This window comes from Macrotis lagotis, chromosome X (genome assembly GCF_037893015.1).
Source record: "Macrotis lagotis isolate mMagLag1 chromosome X, bilby.v1.9.chrom.fasta, whole genome shotgun sequence".
NCBI lineage: Eukaryota > Metazoa > Chordata > Mammalia > Peramelemorphia > Peramelidae > Macrotis > Macrotis lagotis.
This window is the reverse complement of record NC_133666.1, coordinates 654,072,693-654,090,006: the sequence shown is the minus strand read 5'-3', so window position 1 is coordinate 654,090,006 and position 17,314 is coordinate 654,072,693. Positions and strand designations below refer to the sequence as shown.

General features: G+C 39.5%; 1 protein-coding gene across 1 annotated transcript in view; it reads right to left on the bottom strand.

Moving 5' to 3' along the window:
• LOC141501221 (ceramide synthase 4-like) overlaps nt 1-9,781 on the bottom strand; it is a 34,520-nt gene extending 24,739 nt beyond the window's left edge. The window contains exons 1-4 of the mRNA XM_074205016.1: nt 9,709-9,781; nt 2,662-2,850; nt 1,933-2,050; nt 55-173 (exon numbers count right to left, since the gene is read on the bottom strand). Of these exons, the coding sequence (XP_074061117.1) occupies nt 55-173; nt 1,933-2,050; nt 2,662-2,834 (410 nt within the window). The 5' untranslated portion in view covers nt 2,835-2,850; nt 9,709-9,781. The remainder of the gene's footprint in view (nt 1-54; nt 174-1,932; nt 2,051-2,661; nt 2,851-9,708) is intronic.
• Between the last annotated feature and the right edge of the window lie 7,533 nt (nt 9,782-17,314).

The following is a 17,314-nucleotide window of genomic DNA, read 5'->3' as shown; positions in this document are numbered from 1 at the left end:
GAGTAAATTTTCCATCAGATTTCCCCCCTCCCCCCCCCCCCCCCCCCAACTCACAAACTTTCAGTGAATTTCTTGGTCAATAATGGTCGTTCTTGGTTTCTCCGGCATCGAAACCAACGTTCAGCTTGCCTCACAGAGAGGTTGCACTGGCTGGCCAGGTGACCAAGCTCATCCTAGGAATAACAGAAAATTAGGGGTAGGGCAGACAAAGGGAAGACCTTAGTTTCAGATGACTCTCCTCTCCCTTAAACTCACAATAGTGTCTCTATTCAGGAAGGGCTGACTCTGCTCTCCAGGGTCCTGGAGGCTTTGAAGAAGATGGTAGCTGTACGTTCTTGAGCCTCCTTCTGTAGGACTCACCTCCCCTACTCCCAGGCTGTAACATAACTTCCCTGTAAAAAAATTCTCCAAAGCATACCCTGGCCCATCCATAGTTGTGCTGCCCTTGGGGAAAGAGGAGGTTGGGAAGAGAGTCTTTGTTTTTACATTTTTTTGGTTTGCTTCTTTTTATTTTTGTTTTTTGTTTTTTTGTTTTTGGTTGAGGCAATGGGGTTAAGTGACTTGCCCAAGATCACACAGCTAGGTAATTATTAAGTGTTTGAGTCTGGATTTTAACTAAGATCCTCCTGACTTCAGGGCTGGTGCTCTATCCACTATTCCACCTAGCTGCCCCTAGACACTGTGGAAAGATGAAAACTATAAGTATTCCCTGCCTTCACTGAACTTACATTCTATTAGGGGGATACACCATGTGTACATGTAACTAAATGCAAAATAGATGTAAATAAATATAAAGTATTTTCAGAGGAATATTAATAACTAGGAAGATTTGGAAAAGTTTCTGAAGGAGGTCAAAGCCTTGAAAGGATTTGGGATTTCCACAATGAAGAAGTGAGAGTATTTCTGAAGAAGAAGAACATTCCTTACTTGGTGAATTTTGCTACAACAGAGGGTGTAGGGTTAAGGATGTGCAATAAATCTTAAAAAGTAGATTGTAGTACAATTACATAGGGTTTTACAGGTCAAAAAGAACCATTTGAATTAATTTGGAGTCAATAGTTACTTATGGGATCATAGGCATGGCACAGCCAGACAGGAGTTTTAGGGATATCTGATTGATAACTGTGTGGCACATGGATTGTAGTGTGGAAGACATTGGAGGTCATGGAACACATGAAGAGGCCTTTACAATAATGGGGGGCAGAGGAATTGAAAACCTGAATTAAAGTGACTATGGGAGGAATGAAGAGAAGGGCAGAGTTTGGGACGTGGTATGGAAATACAATCAATAAGACTAGGTGACTTATTGAATATATTGAACATGTAGATGAAGTAGAGGAAATGACTCATAGGGAGAAAACCATGTCTCCAGGACATAGACTAGGAAAACTGGGAAAGCTGGATCATCTCTTCATTTTACAGATGAGACTACCCAAAAAAGTGACTTGATTAAGGTCACAAGGCAAGTCAGTGGCAGAGGTGGGATTAGAACCCAGGTTTTATGAACTCTTTTATTTTTTTTATTTTTATTTTTTAGGTTTTTTTCAAGGCAAATGGGGTTAAGTGGCTTGCCCAAGGCCACACAGCTAGGTAATTATTAAGTGTCTGAGGTCAGATTGGAACTCAGGTCCTCCTGACTCCAGGGCTGGTGCTCTATCCACTGCACCACCTAGCCACCCCTCTTATGAACTCTTAATCCCCTCTGAGGTTAGAGGTTGGTAGAACTTCATGTTCAGAATAAATGTCACCCTCTCCAGAGGAAACAGAAAAACAGAGAGTAGGTGTCTCAGGAAGCTCCAGGCACAAAACACCTCCCATTCCCCCCACTTCTTATTCAAGGACCAGTGAACATCAGAGACTGCCCTATTAAAGGGGATGGGGATTTAAACCTTACAAAATCCTTAATTGCATACAAACCTCAGATCTGCTCACCTTTTTAGGATTCTTACTCCGGGTCTGGAAAAATGACTCCAGAATGGGGTTGGGAGTAACTTTAATCCTGAGGGTGTCACGTACACCCAGGACTTTGCTCAAAGGTAGCCCGATGGCTCTGTGAGAGGAAACAAGAGGAGCTGAGTACACAGGAACCCACCCATTTATTTCCCTTTGGGAGCTGTCAGTCAAAATTTGTCCACCAGCTCCACTAGTCAATCAGACATAGCTTGAGGGTGTTGGAGCATACTATTTACCTTAGAGGGGGAAAAATCATATATTTTCCTATGGGAAGGACTTTTTGGACTGTCAGGAAAGGGGACAGGAAGATCCCTTTTGTTGTATCAGATGGGTTCCCCAAGATATTGTACCATAGTCAAAGAGCAAATATTCTTTACCCCTTGCCTCCCCCCCCCCACCACTGAAATTCATTATTTGGTAAATACTTATTTTTACCAATAGATACAAAATTCAGTACTTGAGCTGGAGAGAGAGATATAGACTTTAAGATGCCATCCTTGCCTTTAATAAGTTTATGGTCTGACGGGGAATAAGGTACCTATATAGATAACTATATCTCTGTATATCTCTATATAGGACTTTTATCAAAAACAGTTGGTAGAAAGATTTTTTTCATTGCAAATGTTTTCTAAAAACAAAAGACATCAAAAACATTTTATTTTCTTTTTTCAAAAGGGAGTAAGGGAAAATCTCTCACAGCTGACTTACCTCTCCAAGATAAATCTAAAGATTAATAAGACAAATATTAGGGGAATGGCTGTCAGCAGGTCTTTGGGATGAGGGTATGTGATGCCATCTGAATCTTCCAGGTCAGCCCATGTGTACCCAGGGGGGAACCAGTACTCATCCTTCCAAAATGACTTGTACAGGGTGGTCAGCATCCTGAGGGTAAAATGTCTCAAGAAGGAAACTGAAGTTAATAGAGGCAGTGTACCCAGATCATTAATTTTAGAAACAGAGAATTAATTAATATTATAAGAGACCTTAAGAAAGACTAACCACTTAACCTTACAGATAGAGAAACTGAGGCCAAAGATAGAAGGGAACTTACCCAAGGTCACATGGTGAATCAATGACAGATTCCCTGTCCAAAGCTGCATTTGCCCCCCAGAGGTCCTGGGAGTGGACTGGGGCTGGGGTGATGAGAATCCATTGGCCAGATGGTTCTCAGCTAATATTTTCTATTTTCCTTGGCATAAGAGACTCAAGTGTCCCAGCCTGCCCAACACCTCCTTTAAACAGCTTAACTCAAGCCAGTGCCATTTCTTATGTGACCATGAATGGTAAAGGTGGCAGAGGTTAAGGAGGTCATTTTTTCAAGGAGGGAAAACAGATCCTAGAACCAAAGAACTGACAGGGCCCTTACAATCCAGAATATCAGAGATAGAAGACCTTTAGTGAGGTTCAGAGATAAAAAAGTCCTTAGAACAAAAAACAGAATGACAAAGCTTTGAGGAAGAAGAGTGATCTCCCCATCATTGAAAGTATTCAGAGACAGACTCTGGAGAAAATGTAGGAGAGGATTCTTGCCTCAAATGGGAATTGTACTAGACCCTCCCTCAGGATCCAGTCAACACTGTCACTCTAAGCTTCATCTATAGATTCCCCTGACCCCTTCTCCTATGCCCCATCTTTGCCAGTGACCCTTCTGCAAGTTATTAGTGAGGAATGCTTGGAACACAAACTCTTGTGTCCTCACCTCCCTGAGTTCAGGAAGACCTCAAATGTGCCCCCCTTCTCCTGAATGGCCTTCTGCCCCGAAATGGCAATGACTGATGAGATCAAGGAAAGGTTTTGGAACTGCCCTCAATCATGATCACATTTCTAGAAAAAAATATCCTGACTTTCCTTTACTGAGATTGCAGTCCATCTCTATAAAACATGTCTGTTGTCTACCCTGGGTTAGAAGCATCACTCAAAATAGAATATACATTTTTTTTTTATCAACAAGAGCATTTAAAATTTTTTTTGTTGGTTTTATTCTTATGTCCCCAATTCCTAATTTTGTATCTGGTATCTCATTATCATCGCCTGAGAATTTCAGACTTGAAAGATTTCCCTGAGGCAACAGAAATAGTCCCAAATAAGTAATCAAAATATAAAAATGCCCCCTTTCTTCCCCAAAAGGGCCTAAGCCTGGTTTCCCTTTGAAGACTTCTAATGCATAGGAACTTTTTAACTACTATGGGAGTCAATTCTACTTTCCCATATACCTCTTATTTTTTTTTTTTTAGGTTTTTTTGCAAGGCAAATGGGGTTAAGTGGCTTGCCCAAGGCCACACAGTTAGGTAATTATTAACTATCTAAGTCTGGATTTGAACTCAGGTACTCCTGACTCCAGGGCCGGTGCTCTATCCACTGCACCAGCTAGCCACCCTACCTCTTGTTTTTAAGAACTTTTTCCTTTAACTCCAATGACTAAGAAAAATGGAAATTACCTGAAGGAAACATTTATTAAGGACCTGTTATACACCAGGTAGTATGCTAAGTATAGGCAGCTAAGTGTTGCATTGGACAGAATTCTGGTTCTGGAATCAGAAAGACCCGAGTTCAAATTCAGCCTCATATACTTACTAGCTCTGTGATCCTGGATAAGTCACTTAACCCTGTTTGCCTCAGTTTTCTTATCTGTAAAATAGGTTGGAGAAGGTAGTGGCAAACCATTCCAGTATCTTTGCCACAAATGGAGTCATGGAGAATCAGACATGACTGAAATGACTGAAAAACAACAACGACAATATGCTAAGCACCTGATAAATCTCTAATTTGCTCTTCACAATTACCTTGGGGAGGTAGAGACTATTATTATCTTCATTTTAGAATGGAGGACACACTTAATAAGTTTTTAATGAGAGTGACCTGGGTTCAAAAATTGGCTCTGCCAATTTCTTTTGCCTCTTTAGGCAAACCACTTAACCTGTGTGGGCCTCAGTTTCCTCATTTGTAAAATGAGAGGGTTTGAATAACTGGCCTCTATAATTTCACCTTATTTAATCTCTTTAATTTCAGTGCTTTCCTTCTTTTAATTATTTCTAGAGTTAGCTTTTCCTAATTTTGTTTGCATGGGTTTCCTCCCATTAGATTGCTTCTTGGGGGCAAGATCTGTCGTTTGTCTTTTTTATTCCCTTCTACTTGACCTTTAATTAATGTCCACTGTATTGAATTGAATCTAAGGCCCCTACTAACTCTAAATATATGATTTTCTATGTTCTTGTTGTCTTTTCCCTTGTTCCTCAACGATATAACGCAAGCTTGTTAAGGGGGAGTTCCTGTCATAAGCTTTGTCTTTTTACCCTTGAAGCTCAACAGAGAGTCCTTCTGAGTATTTCTTCCATAGAGAAATTTATAATCTGACTATCAAGAGGGTCTGCCTAATGTTGGGAGTAGGGTCTAATGGAACAACAGGACTGACTCCAGGGAAGGACGAGGGTGAGATTAGAAGTCCTAATGGGGGAGGAGAAATAAACCAGGGGCAACATCAAGAAGTCATGAAAGAAGCTGAGGTCAAATGGGACCCCTTTGAGTTCTTCACCATCTCTTCCTCCCCCTCTGAGGCAAGGCTTAATGGGCACCCTGCCTATGCTGGGCATAGGGCCTGCTGGAGGACTGGACTCTTGGAGGGGGGAACCTCTTAGACTAAGTTAGACCCTGAGGGTAAGTCAGGCATAGTGGATAGACAGCTGATCCCAAAACCTGGAGAATCACAGGCAAGTTTTTTCTGACCTATCCTGGCTGTGTGACCTTGGACAAATCATTTAACCTCTATGTATCCCAGGCAGCTAAGACTATATATAAAGTGCTAATTTCAGAGGTAGGGAAGTTCCAATACCTTTAAGTATCTTTATTCTGTATGGTCTTAAATTTGTGCATGTTATGGGAGAGAGCAATGGTCTTGGAGTCATGAGGATGGGAATTCAAATCTAACCTCAGACACCTGACTCTTACTAGCTGTGTGACCTTTGGCAAGTCACTTAACCTTGATTGCCTCACATCCAGGATCATCTTCAGTCATTCTGATTCATATCTGGTCACTGGAACTAGATGATTCTGGAGAAGAAAGTGGGATTGGTGACTGAGCAAAGCGCACCCCCCCCCAATACAATTCATGTTTGTCATGGCATCATCTCCCTGATGTCATTGTCTTCTTTGAAAATGAGACAAACATTAATGGAAGTGCTTTATATCGCATTTTTCGGAGCTTCTATGTATGATTTCATTAGTCTAGGGAATTCCCTCTACCCCTGCAAGTCAAACTTAGCAGCTTAAAGACTTACTGAGCATCATTTAGGACAGAGAGGTCAGGTGACTTTATTCACACGAGTCATCAAGCAAGTCATACATGCTCATTGAATAACTGATTATTTAAATTGCTTTCCAAAATGGTTAGACCAATTCTCAGCTCTTAGTGTACCCTTCCACAACCCCTTTACTATGAACTATTCCCATATTGTATCATCTTTGTCAGTTTAACCCATGTGTGAGGTATAACCTCAGAATCATTTTGATTTTTTTAAGGTTTTTGCCAGCAAATGGGGTTAAGTGGCTTGCCCAAGGCCACACAGCTAGGTAATTACTAAGTGTCTGAGACTGGATTTGAACCCAGGTACTCCTGACTCCAGGGCTGGTGCTTTATCCACTGTGCCACCTAGTTGCCCAGAATCACTTTGATTTGCAGACTTCTTAACGTTAATGATTTGGAGAATTATATCTGTCTCCTTTTGATGGGAGCCCAATTAATGAGCTCCCTCCCTAACATTCAGATCTGCTCAGAATATCCTTCCTAGGTCCTTGCCACAACCAGGAATTCTAACTATGACTGGTTCTATTACCCCTATTTCTACCTCTTGCCCAAGGCCTTGGCTTTTCTGTGTGTTTGGTCAAGACATTTAATGGCTTACTTCTAGTACCTGGGGTCATCTTTGATATATAAAAGCCCTTCTTACAAGCATGTTTTATAACTTAATTAGAAGTTCTGTCCCTTCTAATTGTCCCTTGATGTCACCAATTTCTGACCTCCAGACCCACTTCAAATAGATAATTATTTATCTGAGATTAATTCTTCTCTCTTCTTCCTTCTTCTTTCCCTATATAAATGAGTCTGCCAGATGCCTCTTTGCTGGAGTTATCTCCCAACCCTCATCCCACTGTGCCAGCACAATGTCGAATAAAGTGTCAATTTGCCTGGGAGAGAACTCCACACCACTTGAAATCTTTCTTAGACTTCCAGTGCTAATCCCCAATGTTATGGAGATGCAAACCCCAACACTTTCTCCAAGGTTTTTTTTTCTTCAGTCTTTCCTTTTTTTCTCCCTTCCTATCATATTAAACTGTTTGATTTAGCTAGAAACCACAAGTCTCTTTCCTACCACCCCCAGCTTCTCCAGGCACATTGCAAAAAGAACTGGACTTAATTCCAGAGGACCTAGCTTAAACTCCAGGCTCTGCTGATTTCTACTTTTATGGCCTTAGACAAATTGCTTTCTCTCTCTCTCTCTCTCTCTCTCTCTCTCTCTCTCTCTCTCTCTCTCTCGGATTTTTGCTAAACAATGGGGTTAAGTGACTTACCCAAGGTCATACAGCACTTGATCTCAAGTCAGACAGGTTCTTTCACACCAAACTCAACAACCTAACTTGGGCAAGAGCTAAAGTTCTTTCTCTAGCAACATTTTATAGGATCTTTTAAGGTATGCAATGCATATTTGATCTTCATTTGATCATCACAACAACCCTGGAAAGTAGGTTATCATTATTACCCCCATGTTATAGATGAAAAAACTGAGATAGAGAGAAATTAGTTGACTTGTCCAGGGTCCTGTAGCTAGCTTAATGTCTGAAGCCTCCTTTTGAACTTGGGTTTCCCTAAATCCAGTTCACCCTCCTTACTCTATCCTCTTTGCCACCTCCCTGCCTCAATTAACAATCTCTTCATTAACAATGAAGAAGCAATTATTAATGCCTACTAATTACCTGCTTCTTTTTTAGAGCAGTCTTCTTCACCTTTTTCTGGGCAGCAGATATTTTACCTGGCTCCCCCTGAGAGGAATCATTAGAAACTGTGTCTTGGGATATGCTGAGTTAAGCAACAATAATTCTCTCTCTAGGACAGCTCTGAGGTTTCCTTGTTCCATAGTCAGCAACCTAATCTTCCCTAGGGGCCCCTCCTTAGCTGTAGGGTGGAATGGGAAAGGTATGAAGTAATAGGGGTGTACCATGGACACCACTGGGGCAATTACCTGTTCCTGCAACTGACAATTTGGAAGCTCACCAGCACAGAGGACAACGCTGCTCCTGGAGGGCACCTGCTTATACTGCTGTGGTGTTCCAGTTTTGCTGGTGGTTCCAGGTTTGCTGATAGCTGTCTCTTCCCTTCTCTGAATTTCACACGGAGTGTTCTATTTATGTTTGATACATGTTGTGTTTGTGATATGGGCTATCTGATATTGCTCTGTGTGTTTGGGAATGTGTGTGTGTGTGTGTGTGTGGGGTCTGTGTGTATGTAAGAGAAACAGACAGACGACATAGAAAGATACAGAAACAGAGACATAGATACAGAGAGAGATACAGAGAGAGCCAGAGCCAGATACAGAGAACAGATAGAGTGACAGAGAGACAGAGTCAGCGACACACACACACACACACACACACAGAGAGAGAGAGAGAGAGAGAGAGAGAGATGATGATGATGATGATGATGATGATGATGATGATGATGGATGGGTAGCCACAAGATTAGGTCAGAGAGAAAGAAGGATAATAAAAGTAGTAGGGGATCTTAAAGCCAAGTCAAAGAATAATTAAATATTAAGCACCTATTATGTACCAGGAGCATTGGGAAGACAAAATAAGGCAAAAGACAGTCCCTGCTCTCAAGGAGCTTCCTTTCTAATAGGGAAGACATCATGGAAACAATTATTTACAAATGAGATATATAAAGGATAAATTGGGATTCTTCCCAGAGGGAAGAAACCAGAATTAAGGGGGCTCCAGAAAACTTTCCTGTCCAAAGGGGAATTTAGCTGAGACTTAAAGGAAGGCAGGGAAGCCAGGAGGTAGAGTTGAGATAGGGAATTCCAGATAAGAGGGACAGGTAAAAATGCCAGTGGCTGAAAAATGGAATGTTTTATTCAAGGAAGGGCAAGAGGACCAGAGTTTTTGGGTCCTTTAGTAAGGTGAAAAAAAGTTGGGAAAAGTGGGCTGGGGAAAGGTTCTGGAGGTGATAGGAAGCCAGTGGTTTATTGAACAGGTGAAGGAGGAGATGGTGGCATGGGCAGATTGGGGCTTTAGGAAGATCAGTTGGACAGCTTAAGGAGAGGACAAATTGGAATGGAGATACTTGAGTAAGAAAACTAATCAGAAGCCATGAAATAATCTAGACGTTAGATGATGGTTCATTACAGTGTCTGAGAAGAGAAGAGGACATGTTCTAGGGGTACAAAACATAGGATGTCATGAGTGTTTGGATATGAAGTGTGAAAGAATGGAAAGGTGAGAATGACACCTAAGTAGCTGAGCCTGAGTGCCTGGATGTTGGTAGTAGAAGAGACGTTTGGAAGAGAGGATGATCTGGGGTGAAAGATGATGAGTTTGGCTTTGGGCACATTAACAGAAAATCTCCCTTGGGTGAGAGTGTATCACTGATGGACCAAATTTTTAAAGTCTCTAACTTTTCCCTTCCCTTTGGCAGGGCTAATCCAGACAAGAATATTTTGGGCAAAGGGGCAGGGAGGGTCTAGCTTGGGGAGGGGGAGATCTTACCTGTAATGCAGATGAAAAGACAAATGTTGGGACAGAGGCTTTCCGAGGCTCACCTGGTTCTGTTGCTGCAGGAGTTTTTATATGTCTGACACCAAGCCAGTTGATTGCAAGCTAACTTCCTGCCTTTTTCAACAACCACTTCATAGATCATGAAACCACTGCTTCCTGCCTAGAGGCAGTGCCAAGAGAAGGAGAGGAGGATTAGGGTGGAGCTTGGGCATGAGATGGAGGACAATGATGATCTCCCTAGGATGGGAGTCAGTCCAGTTAATTCTTTAATAGCACTTATTTTTATTTTTAACTCCATATAAATATAATTTTCAATATTCATTTTCATAAGATTTTGAGTTCTACATTTTCCCATCCTTTTCTTCCCTTGACAGCAAGTAATCTGATATAAATTATACATGTATAACTTTATTAAACATACTTCCAAATTAGGCAAGTTGTGAAAGAAGAATAAGAACAAAAAAGGAAAAATGCATAAAACCAATTTTAAACAAGTGAAAACGGTATGCTATGGTCTATATTCAGACTGCACAGTTCCTTCTACTGATGAGAATGACATTTTCCATCACAAGTCTTTTAGAATTGTCTTTGATTATTGTGTACTGCTGAAAAGAGCTAAGTCCAACATAGCTGATTATCACACAATGTTGCTGTTACTGTGAACAGTGTTCTGGTTCTGCTCACTTCACTTAGCATCAGTTCATGGAAGTCTTTCCAGTTTTTCTGAAATCTAGCCATTCATTATTTCTTACAGAACAATAGTGTTCTATCACATACATATACCACAGTTTGTTCAGTCATTCCTCGTTTGATGAGCAAACCCTCAATTTTCAATTCTTTGCCACTACAAAAAGAACTGCTAACTACATCATGCCCTGAGAATTCAGTTTAATGGGGGTATATGCACATTAATATGTGCAAGATAGAATAAACTGTAGATAATCACTAGAGTGAGGGGAGATGGCTGGAGGACCCAGGAGGAGTCTGGGGACTATATAGTCTGGGAAGAGGATGACAAAGAAGAGCCTGGGCTTGTGGGGCAGGGCCCTGGGTAGAGAAGGCAGGGACAAGCAGGAGGCAGGGCAGGGATTGTTTTAGGAGTGAATTCCTAAAGTGTACAGAAAAATATGTGATAGTCTGACATTAAAAGTTAGTGTGATTTTTGACATTTATTTTTTTTTGCCATTGTTTGCCATTATTTGCATTACATTTGATTTTGACTTCTGTATAAGAAAAAGTGCCATCTAAGAGTCATAGTAATGGAACCTATGCTACATAGAGAACATCTTTTTAATTTGCAAAGTGGAACTATTCTTTTTATTTCTCACGTTTCTTACCCTGACTTCACAAGTTTAAAGTCATTTCTAATTTTCTTCAAGTAAAAAAAGAAAGAATGCACATAGAAGAGATCAAAGTAACAATAGCAGGACTCTACTACACTCAAGGACTTAATGGGGATCAGCTTTGCTTTGGTTAGATGGCTTTTTTTCGGAGTGGCACACCAGTTGATCAAAAAAGATTTTTCTTCATCTCATGGTTAGTAAAACATTCAGATGACTTTAGAGAAGAGAGGCAGGCTGGTGACTGCACAGTTGTTGTCTCACTTAAATCCAATTCATTTGCAAATCACGATAAGATGACATGGTCCTCTTTGAAAATGAAGGACAAATGGCAGCTAGGTGACACATTGGATAGAGTACTGAACGTGGAGTCAGAAGGACCTGAGCTCAAATCCGAACTCAGGCACTTAATACTTAGCTGTGTGACCTTGGGCAAGTTATTTAAACCCATTGTTTTTTACAAAAAAGAAAACACACACACACACACACACACACACACACACACACACACACACAGAAATGCTTTCTTGGTTACAATAAAGAGTGGGTAGAAGGAGCTTTTATAGATGAAGCATGGGAGAGAGCTGAATTTGAAGATATAATATATGATAATAATGGTATGATAAAAATGGAGTCATTAGGTGAAAGGGAAATGTACTGGGAAGATGAGAAAAGAGAGGCATAATAGGCTAAGATATTTCATATAAAAGATATTTCATGTAGCTTTTGCAATGGTATGGAAGGGGGGAATACAATGGGCAATGAGGGAGCCTTCATTCTCATCAGAATGGCTCAGAGAGAACATATACACTCAATAGGGTATAGACATGTAGAAGAAAAAGAAGAGGAAGGGGGACAGGGGGAGGGGAGGGGGGATGTGGTTGATAGAGGAGAGGGTAGAACATAGGAGAGGATAGTCAGATATAACTCATTTTCTTTTTTACTTTTCGTAAGGTGATGGAATTTGGTGGCCTGTCTAGGGCCAGGTGGTTGCTGGGTCTCTGGGGTGGTATGTGAGCTTGGGGCCTCTTGGCCCCACGGCTGTTGCTCTGTTTGCTGTGCCACTTGGCTGCCCCACAGCACAAATTTTTTTAGCTTTTGCAAGGCAATGGGGTTAAATGGCTTGCCCAAGGCCAAATAGCTAGGTAATTATTAAGTGTCTGAGGCCAGATTTGAATTTAGGTATCCCTGACTCCAGGACCAGTGCTCTATCCACTGAGTCACCTAGCCACCCCTCCACAGTACATTTTTGAAGGGGGATCATGAAAGGAGAGAGAAAATATAATAGATGGTAGTAGGGAGGAATGAATGTAGGGAATTACAATTAGCAGAAAAAATATGGAAGTGACTTCTCTGATGGACTTGTGATAAAGAATGTGATCCATCTGAGACAGAGCTGATGGTATCAGAACAGAAACTAAAACACACACACACACACACACACACACACACACACACACACACACACACACACAAACACACACACCAAACCAAGTATTCTGGATCTATGGATCTATTCTGTTGAACTGTGAATTTGGACCCTATTATTAGAGCCTGAAGCTCAGCTCAATGGCAAAACTTGACCCTCATCATCAAGGGCTGTCAATTTAGCTTAGTACAATAATGAAGGGATGCTGTACCATGCCCTGAATTGTAGGGCAGCTGCAAAATGCAGGGCAAGGTAAATGAAAAAAGATGCATCATTATACTATTCAAATAACAAGTAGAATTCCTTAACAATGGGTATTAAACCTGTTACTATCAAAAAAGGGAATAAATAAGATTATCCTTCTTCCCCCCAAAAAACAAAACAAAAATTAACTTTAAAGATATTGAGATTAAAGACTTTCTCAGGCTTAGAATTTTCATTCTAGATCATCAGTGAATGAGATTTCCAGAAAGCTTGTGCTGGAAAAATCCTCAACAGATTACCCATCCCCCGCTCTTGCCCTGATGTCAAATGTAATCCTCTGACCCAAGTTAAAGGTTAAGACTAAAGGGAAGTTCACATTTGCTAATAATTGAGAATGAGGCAAGAACAACAAGGCTAGAGCCTTAGAAACTTTGATAATCCTAATTCCTAGTACTTTCCAATGGTTCACAATGATATTGACATTTTCTTTGGAATATATTTTTACATGAAAAGTAGTCTGAGGTATATCAGTTTTAAGAAAGAGGGGAAGGAAGAAACTGGAAGGCAGAACTTTCTAAAAGATTATGTGAACTCCAACAAATTCAAAAGTTAGATATTTTATAAATTTCATATTGTTTAAAAATTAGAGTTGTTGGCATTGATGATAGCTCTAAAGAAATGTAGATCTTAATTTAATTTCAAACACTGAAACTTACTGTGCAATGATTCTTAGTACAGTTAATTAAGATAATGAAGCTATTCAATTCATCCCAAGCCCCATTCTTACCCTCACAAGCAGATGAACTTACAATGCAGAATGAAAACATACATTTTTAGATAGGCCCAATGAAGAAACTTGTTTTGCTTATCTGTGCATTCATTACAAGGATTTATTTTGATTTTTAATGTTTTTATTGATGCATTTAGTTTTTTAAACATCACCGTAGTTGTTTCTAGCTTCTTTCTCCCTTCCCATCCCAAACATTCATCTCCTATAACAAGTAGTACTTGTTAAGATTAAAAAAGGGAAAAAATTCAACACACTGATCAATACATTGAAAAAGTCTGAATACAATGTGTAATGTACAATGCTTGTAGACCTCCTGCTTCTGCAAAGAAGCTCATATTTCTTCTTTTGAGCCATGCCTATCCTCTAAAATTTTATAGGATTCACTTTTTCTTTTTTCCAATGGCAAAAAAAGAAATTCAAAGAGAATAGAAGGAAGGACAGACAAACAGAATAAATGTGAAAGGATAAATGGACATACTGAAATTTTTACATAATTCTAAAGCAAACTGTATAGAATTAAGATTTTGAGTTTTGGGTTTTCCCCTTCAACAGGCAGATAGGCAATCAGGTGGTGCAGTGTATAGGTTGTTGAGTTTAGATTCAGAAGACTGTTGTGTGACCCTGGGCAAGTTATTTAACCACTTCTGCTTTAGTTTCTTTAACTTGTAAATTGGAAATAGTAATAGTACCTGCATCGCAGGATGTTGTGAAAATCAAATGAAATTTGTAAAGCACTGAGCACATTACCACATGGTAGGTAATTAATTAATTCTCATTCCCTCCTTCCATCTCTCTAATGTACATGGAAATGCCCACTGAATTTGGAGTTAAGTTCAGGATTAAAATAAAGGAAAAGAAAAAAAGCTAACTGTGGACTGGAGCTTCTTTGATGATAATTCAATTGATAGATGTTGGAGTGGACTCTCTTCTCCCTGTGACTTATTTCCTTATTTTTATTTCTCTGTGTCTTTAGAGTTTACTTCCTTGCAATTCAATCTGAATATGAGTCAGTTATTCTATTTCCTTTCAACTTTGTTTTTATTGTTTGGGAGGAATGTGTCAAATGCCTTTAGAAGAATCCACCCACCATCCCTTTCTATTAGACATCTGCTAGGCTATTGCCATCAAATTTTAACCTCTCACCTAGCTAATTCCATCTATAAGATTATCATCTGCTACTTGACCTCTTTGCAATACCTCCTCAACCCCTTTCCCAGAACATGATAAAATTGAGTAACTAATTTAGGAGAGTGGTTTGGAGCAAGTTTTACAATTCATAAGGAAGAGATTTCCCCATAACTCCATGCAGACATTTATTAAAGATCTCAATGACAACAAATTTTGAGAAACAAGTTCTGATCCTTTAAAGGACAATGTGGGGGAAGGAGTGAACTGAAGGGAGGGAAAAGATGCAATGGGGGAAAAATTCTTTACCTGTATCCAAAATATGCTTTATCTGCTTTCCCATTGATTGTATTGTTTTAAGTTTTGTATGTTTGTTGTTGTTCGGTCAGTCATGCTTGACTCTTTGTGACCCCATGGACTATAGCACTCCAGGTTCTTCTGTCCTCCATTATTTTTCAAATTCAAGTTCATGTTTATTATTTCCATGACAATATCTAGCCATCTCATCCACTGTCATCACCTTTTGTTTTTGCTTTCAACCTTTCAAGGTCTTTTCCAATGAGTCCTGCCTTCTCATTATGTAGCCAAAAATTTTAAACTTCAGCTTCAGTATTTGACTTTCAAGTGAATAGCCTGAATTAATTTCTTTAAATATTGACTGATTTGATCTCCTTGCTGTTCAAGGGACTCTGATTTCTAGAACCACATTCCAGAGTCCATTCTGTGGCACTCAACTTTCCTTATAGTCCAACTCTCACAGTTATACATTGTTACTGGAAAAATCATAGCTTTGACTATACAGAACTTTGTCAGCAAGGTGATGTCTTTGCTTTTTAGTATGCTGTCCAGATTTGCCTAATTTTCTTTCCAAAGAACAAGAATTTTTTAATTTCATGACTGCAGTCACTGTTTACATTTGAATCCAAGCATATAAAATCTTACACTACTTCCATTCTCTGTCCCTCCTTCTCCCCTCAAAACTCTCTCCCATCCCCTTTCCTCCCCATTTGCCAGGAAATGACCAGTTGTCATGAGAATACTTTTTTTGATATTAAGCTTAAGCTAGTTTTTACATTCTCCTCTTTTACTCTCATCAAAAGGTTTCTTAATTCTTTTTCGATTTCCATGACCAAAGTGACATCATCTGCATATCTGAAATTTTTGTTATTTCTACCTGTAATCTTAATTCTGTTTTTTTTTATTTATCCAGCCTGGAATTTCACATGATATATTCTGAATATAAGTTAAATAAATGAGATGACAGTACAGAGACTTCTTGTACTCCTCTCCCAATGGTTTATCAGTTGACCTATGTTCATCTTGGCTTGGATACAGTTTCTTTAGAAAACAAATAAGTCAATCTCATTGCTTTGAGGACTTGCCATAGTGTGATCAGTGAAGCAGAAGTAGATGTTTTCCTGGGACTCCTTTGATTTCTTCTTAATCCAGTGAACATTGGCAATTTGATGATGATGATTTTTTTAAGAAAGATTTTATTTATTTTGAGTTTTACAGTTTTCCCCCTATTATTGCTTCCCTCCCTCCACTCCCCACAGAAGGCAGTCTGTTAGTCTTTACATTGTTTCCATGGTACATATTGATCTAAGTTGAATGTGATGAGAGAAATCATATCCTTAAGGAAGAAAAATAAAGTATAAGAGATAGCAAAATTATATAATAAGATACCAGTTTTTTTCTAAATTGAAGGTAATAGTCTTTGGTCTTTGTTCAAACTCCACAATTCTTTCTCTGGATACAGATGATATTCTCCGTTACAGATAGCCCCAAATTATCCCTGATTGCTGCACTGATGTCCTTTATTCTTGAAGAAGACCATGGCATCAGGTAGGTGATGTTATGACAAGTACATGAATTAAATTTGAGTGAGGAGGTTCTGTGTTATGTACCAGCCTCACTTTCTGTGTCCAGTGGCCAGATAGGAATCAGAACAACTTGATCTAGTTCTGGTAGGTATTAGAGGCTGGATTTGAACTCAGGTCCTCCAGACTTCAAGGATAGTTCCTCTGACTCTGAAAACTATCTTCCTTCCAGAGAAAGAACTGTGGAGTTTGAACAAAGACCAAAGACTATTACCTTTAATTTAGAAAAAAAAAACTGATATCTTATTGTCTGATCTTGCTATCTCTTATACTTTATGTTTCTTCCTTAAGGATATGATTTCTCTCTCATCACACTCAATTTGGATCAATGTATACCATGGAAACAATGTAAAGACTGGCAAATTGCCTTCTGCGGGGGGTGGGGGAGGGAAGTAATATCAGAGGAAAAATTGTAAAACTCAAAATAAATAAAATCTTAAAAAAACCCCCCCCCATCTTCCTGTATGTTGACCATGGTTTTATTCTGTACTTTAAGCACAGATTGTTGTTGTTATTTTCCTATATACTAATTGCTCTTCAAACACCAAGGAAGATATTAACTTCCTTGTTCTTCTCACATGATATTCTTTCTCCTGACTCCAGGCATTTTTACTGTTTGCTCTGCATGTCTGTAAAACCCTTCTTCCTCTTCTCTGCCTCCTGGCTTCCCTGGCTTTTTATAAGTTTTGGTTGAAGCTCTACCTTTGACAAGAAGGCTTTCCCAGTCTCCCTTTTATCATCTTTCCCTTCAATTTATCACATATAATGATGCTTTTTCTTACAGAAGACCATAATATCAGGGAGGTAATGCCATGACATGCATGTGAAT